The 6,047-nt window shown below is 39.0% G+C and overlaps 1 protein-coding gene across 1 annotated transcript in view; it reads right to left on the minus strand.

Moving 5' to 3' along the window:
* Nucleotides 1–985: 985 nt before the first annotated feature.
* Nucleotides 986–6,047, minus strand: part of CD84 (CD84 molecule) — a 21,402-nt gene continuing 16,340 nt past the window's right edge. Inside the window, exon 4 of the mRNA XM_015412120.1 lies at nt 986–1,044. Coding sequence (XP_015267606.1) covers nt 986–1,044 — 59 coding nt within the window. The remainder of the gene's footprint in view (nt 1,045–6,047) is intronic.

Genomic DNA, 6,047 nt, shown 5'->3' on the forward strand with positions numbered 1-6,047 from the left:
ACTGAGAGCACTGAAGATTAAATACAGGTGGGAGCTCCCACAAGGAGTGAGTTTTGAACATCAGAGTTTAAGACATACCATTAAGAGTTCAGGACAGATGGTGGAATTCATGTACGCAAATAGTAAAGACTTTGGTGATAAGGAACAAGAAGCATGATGGAGTGCAAGGTCATATCTTGGAATGTCAATGGGATTAATTCCCCTAATAAAAGAAAAACTATAAAACACTGGTTGGCTAAACAAAAATGTAGTGTGATTTGTCTACAAGAGACTCATATCAGAAACCAAGACTGTAAATATCTTGAAGCTGTAAAATTGGGACAAGTGTTCTCTTCACTCATAACCAAAAAGAAAAAAGGAACGGTGATTTCTGTTAAACCGGAATTGGAACCAAAAGAAATATTAAAGATAAAGATGGAAGATACATTGCAGTGGAAGTGAATTTGCAACAGAAAAAAGTACTTATTGTTAACATTTATGCACCAAATGGAGCAAAAGATAATTTTTTTCAGGAGTTGACACAAGAATTGGACCAAGTTACATATGAACAAATCGTTTTGGCAGGAGACTTTAATGGGACAGTTAATAATAAAATTGATAGGCAAACGAAGAGAACTGAAGAGAAAATAGGTAAACTGCCCAAGACTTTCTTTAAATTGATCGAACAGGAAAAATTGCAAGATGTGTGGAGAACTCTAAACCCAACGGTAAAGGACTTTACTTACTTTTCAAACAGACATGACTCTTTTTCTCGAATCGACATGATGTGGGTGACAGGAGATTTGATATTGAAGACAAAACTGTGTGAAACTCTTCCTAGGATCCATTCAGATCATAACCCTATCTTGTGGAGAATAAAGGAAGGACACAGAACACCGAGATGGAGATTAAATGAGGACTTGCTAGATCAGAAAGAAGTTTTAGACACTTTGAAGAAAGAAACAGAAAGCTTTTTTCAAGTAAACTCAACTCCGGACATGCCTGCTCAAACTGTATGGGATACATACAAAGTGGTGATGAGAGGATTGTTGATCTCTTTGAATACTAAAGAAAAGAAAAAGAAGCAGGCACAACAAGCTGCAATTCTGGAAAAAATTAAGTTAAAAGAGAAAGACTTGAAAAAGAGACCAGGAAAGAAAAAAATAATAAGAGACTTACAAATTTTGAGAGAACAACTGGATGTAATTCTGAATCAAGAGATTTACTGGAACTTGAAGAAATTACAGCAAAAATCCTTTGAAGGGGCAAATAAACCAGGAAAATATTTGGCATGGCAATTGAAAAAGAGAAGAGAAAACAAATTCATTACGAAGATTGTGGAACGAGGTATGGAAATTACGGATAATAGTGCAATTAAAAGAGAATTTTTTAAGTACTACGCGAACCTGTTTGTGAAGAGAAATATTGATAAAGAGAAAATTAAGAGGTATTTGGAAAGATTTCAAATCAAAAAGGTGTCGGCAGAAAGTAAAGATTTATTAAACAAACCAATTACCAAAGAAGAAGTGGATATGGCGATATCGGAGGCTAAGTTGGGAAAGGCTCCAGGTTCTGATGGATATACAGTGAAATATTATAAAAAATGGAAGACGGAGCTTATCCCAAAATTAGAACTTCTGGTGAATGACATAAGGGAATCTAAAAGAATACCTGCATCTTGGAAAGAAGCAAACATTTCGCTTATACCGAAAGAATCACAGGATTTAACGAAGGTTAAAAATTATCGTCCAATTTCTCTTTTAAATACGGATTATAAATTGTTTGCCAAAATTATTTCGGAAAGACTTAAGTTGTATCTTTCAAGAGTGATTGATGAAGATCAGGCTGGCTTTTTGCCCAATAGACAAATTAGGGATAACATGAGAGTTGTAATTGATGCTATTCAATACTATGAAAAACATCCAGAAAAAGAAGTAGCCTTTCTCTTTGCAGATGCCGAAAAAGCTTTTGATAATTTAAATTGAGACTTTATGTATTTAGTTTTGGACAAATTGGAGGTTGGAGAACAATTTCGAAATTGTATCGAGGCTATATATACAGAGCAAAAAGCAGCATTAATTGTTAATATGGAATTGACTGAGCCTTTTAAAGTACAAAAGGGGACAAGGCAAGGATGTCCGCTGTCCCCGTTACTGTTTATTTGGATTTTGGAGGTTTTACTGAAACAAATCAAACAAGATAAAAGGATACAAGGCTTGAATATTAAGGGTTTTTCATACAAGTATAGAGCCTTTGCGGATGATGTAATGTTTATTATTGAAGAACCCTTGGAAAAAATGCCAGTATTATTGGATAAAATAAAAGAATTTGGAGATCTAGCGGGCTTCTACTTGAATAAAGAAAAATCAAAGGTGTTGTGTAAGAATATGTCAGAAAAGAGAAGAAAAGACTTACAGGACATAACTCAATGTGAAGTGGTGAAAAAAACTAAGTATTTGGGAGTAGATTTAACAATGAAAAATATGGATTTATACAAAAATAATTATGAAAAACTTTGGATAAAAATTCAACAGGATATTGAGAAATGGAATACATTGAACTTGTCGTTGATGGGAAGAATTTCTGTAGTTAAAATGAATGTATTACCAAGATTGATGTTTTTGTTTCAAACGATCCCAAAAAGATGCAAAATTTTTCCAAAGGTGGCAAAAAGAGATCTCAAAATTTGTATGGGCAGGAAGAAAACCCAGAATTAAACAGAAAATTTTACAGGATGCGAAAGACAGAGGGGGTTTTCAATTGCCGAAATTTAGATTGTACCACGAAGCGGTTTGTCTGACATGGCTGCAACAATGGGTTACACTTAGTAACATAAAGCTTTTGGCACTGGAAGGCCACGATTGTAAATTTGGGTGGCATGCATATTTGTGGTATGATAAACAGAAAGTTGATGGTTTCTTTAAGCACCATTATATTAGGAGGAATCTATATGATACATGGAATAAATATAGGAGGTACTTTTCGGATGAGAGACCTCTTTGGATTGTCCCTGCAGAAGTTATAACACCATTCACTGTTCATAAGGGGGGAAATTGGGTACAATATAGAGATTTATTGAAAATTGAGGGGAAAAACTTTGTAATGAGGGAACATGAAGAAATGACTGTGAAATATGGTTGGCTTCAATATAGACAAATTAATGATTTTTTAAAGAAAGATAAAAAAGTATATGGCTTTAGAGAAAAAATGAATGAAATAGAGAGGGTATGGTTTGAAGGGGAGAAAAAAGTAATTTCAAAAATGTATAAAGTGTTGTTACAATGGTATACTGAAGATGAGGTGGTAAAAGAACAAATGATAAAATGGGCTATTAATATGAATAAAGAAATAACAATGTCATCATGGGAATTTTTATGGGAAAAAGCATTCAAATTGTCAACTTGTGTTAACTTAAAAGAAAATTGTTACAAGATGATGTACAGATGGTATATGACACCTAAAAAGATTGCTAATATGAATACTGATATGTCTAGTAAATGATGGAAATGTAAAAAAAGTGAAGGCTCGTTTTATCACATGTGGTGGACTTGTGAAAAAGCTAAGAACTTTTGGGCTGAGATTCATGCGGAAATGGAGAAAATTACAAAGTGTACATTTAAAAAAGAACCAGAAATTCTTTTATTGGGACTAAAAATGGAAGAAGTTAATATTGCGAAAAGAACTTTAATGTGGTATATGATTACTGCTGCAAGAATGACATATGCCCAATATTGGAAGCAAGAACAGATACCAGAAGTTAATGATTGGATAAGAAAACTACTTTTTTTGGTAGAAATGGACAAAATGACACGAAAATTGAAAGACATGGAGGCAGAAGATTTCTTTGAGGACTGGAAAGATTTTAAAGAATATTTGGAAAAGAACAGTGATGTAAAAGATACTTTGTTTTGTTTTGACAATTATTGAAAATCGGAATAAGAATTATTTGATTGTATTTTAAGTAACTGTTACCTGTAGAAAAAGTGGAGTTGGGAAAATTGAAAGTTAAAGTTTGGGGCTGGAGGTCGGAGCACTGCTGGAGGCCAGTTGTGGGGGAAAGGGTGGGGGGGGTAGGATATAGGTTAGGATTGTAACGTTGAATTTAAAATATATGTCAATATGTCTAAATATATCCTAATAAATTGTTTTTTTTTTAAAAAAAGAAAAAATGTTGAGCATAGAACCATAGAGTTTATATGTAATTTACAAGGCGAGTTGGAACCTTTTAATGCAAAGTAGCCTCCACATTTGGTCGAAGAGACCATGTATTAAATGTCAAGAGGGCCAAAGCTGTAAAGCAAAGGGTGTCACATGCATGAACATTCCATTACATCACAGTAGCACAGCCAATGCTTTTTTTAAAGTGGAGAAATGATGTTAATTGGCAAAACAAAACAGGTAACGGATAGATTTAAAAAATATTATATATAAACATTTGGGCCGCTTTCGCATGGAGCTCTTCTTTCAACATTTCCTCCAAAACTGTAGTGGGTTTAAATTGGGCTTGCACACAACATCACTCTGTTTCTATCAAGTTTCTGAGTTGTCTTTGGCTCTTCTGTGGTTTGCCTCAAGCCTGCTTTGTTGGTGCAAGATAGTACACAAAGTGGATAGGGGAAAGTGGGTAAGAGAAGGTGTGTGTTTCCTCACTTACTTGCCCACATCCAGCACCTTATCTAGCACCATTTCCCTTCCCTCCCACCATCCACCCACACGGTTGATGAGCATTTTGCCAATTCTTGAGAATTACCGATGGTAAAAATACTGCTGTAGTTTTAACATACGATAGTGATATGCAAGCGACCAATAACAACTCTTAAAAAACCAAAAAGCTCACTGGTGGAAAAGAGAGGGTGAAACAATGGGTGGATGTAGGAAACACAGGGCTATTTTTGGGCAGGAACGCACAGGAACGGAGTTCCGGCTGGCTCCCGAGTTGGCCACACCCAGCAGGAACTCATTAGCATAATAGGCCACACCCAACAGCAAGAACTCATTAGAACTGGCTACATTAGGGGTGTGTGGCCTAACATGCAAAGGAGTCCCTGCTACAAAAAAACCCCCTGGGTTTTGACAACAAACAGGGTAAACAGAATAAGAAGCAAAAGGTGGGTGTGTCTGGATGACCACACTTCTGCGAACATGGGGTGTGTGGCCTAATATGCTAATGAGCTGTGCTGTCAGGGGTGTGTGTCCTAATAAGCAAATGAATTTCTGTTGGGTGTGGCCTATTATGCTAATGAGTTCCTGCTGGGCTTTTTCTACATTCCCCCCCCCCCATCAAGTCGCAGTTGACTTATGCTGACCCTGTAGGGTTTTCAAGGGAAGAGACAAACAGAGGTGGTTTGCCATTGTTTGCCTCCACACAACAGCCTTACATTTCCTTGGTGGTCTCCCATCCAAGTACTAACCAGGGCTGATCCTCTTTAAGTTCCAAGATGTGACAAGATCAGCCAAGAAGCAGCAGCAATCAGAGCACAATGGAGAATTGTCCCCATGTGGAAGCAAAACCTTCATTGTTTGTCATAAGGTGGGCCATGCTTATCCTTATACTAATGCTGAAGTTGCCCCCGGAGTGCGGATATCTAAATCTGCACTTCGGGGGCACCTGGGGGGCCGGGGGAGTTTTGTGCACACGTGGGCCAGTCCCCATGTGTGCACAAAAAGTTAAAAAAAATTTCGGGGGGAAGTTTAATTCCCCCCAAAAGTGCAAGAGCGTCTCCTGCGCGTGTGCAGGAGACGCTCTGCGAACGCTGCCACCGCCTCCTCCTCCTCGGAGCCGGCGTGAGCGAGCGGGCGGGCAGGCGAGCGGGGAAGAGAGGCCTCGCTGCCGCCGCCGCCTCCCTAGAGCCGGCGGGCGGGCGGGAAGAGAGGCCTCGCTGCCGCCGCCTCCTCCTCCCCGGAGCCGGCGGGCGGGGGGGAAGAGAGGCCTCGCTGCCGCCACCGCCTCCTCCCCAGAGCGAGCGAGCGGGGAAGAGAGGCCTTGCTGCCGCCGCCGCCTCCTCCCCAGAGCCGGCGGGCGCGCGGGGAAGAGAGGACTCGCTGCCGCCACCACCGCCTCCCCGGAG

This window comes from Gekko japonicus, unplaced genomic scaffold, assembly GCF_001447785.1.
Source record: "Gekko japonicus isolate JY-2015 unplaced genomic scaffold, Gekko_japonicus_V1.1 scaffold1903, whole genome shotgun sequence".
Classification (NCBI taxonomy): domain Eukaryota; kingdom Metazoa; phylum Chordata; class Lepidosauria; order Squamata; family Gekkonidae; genus Gekko; species Gekko japonicus.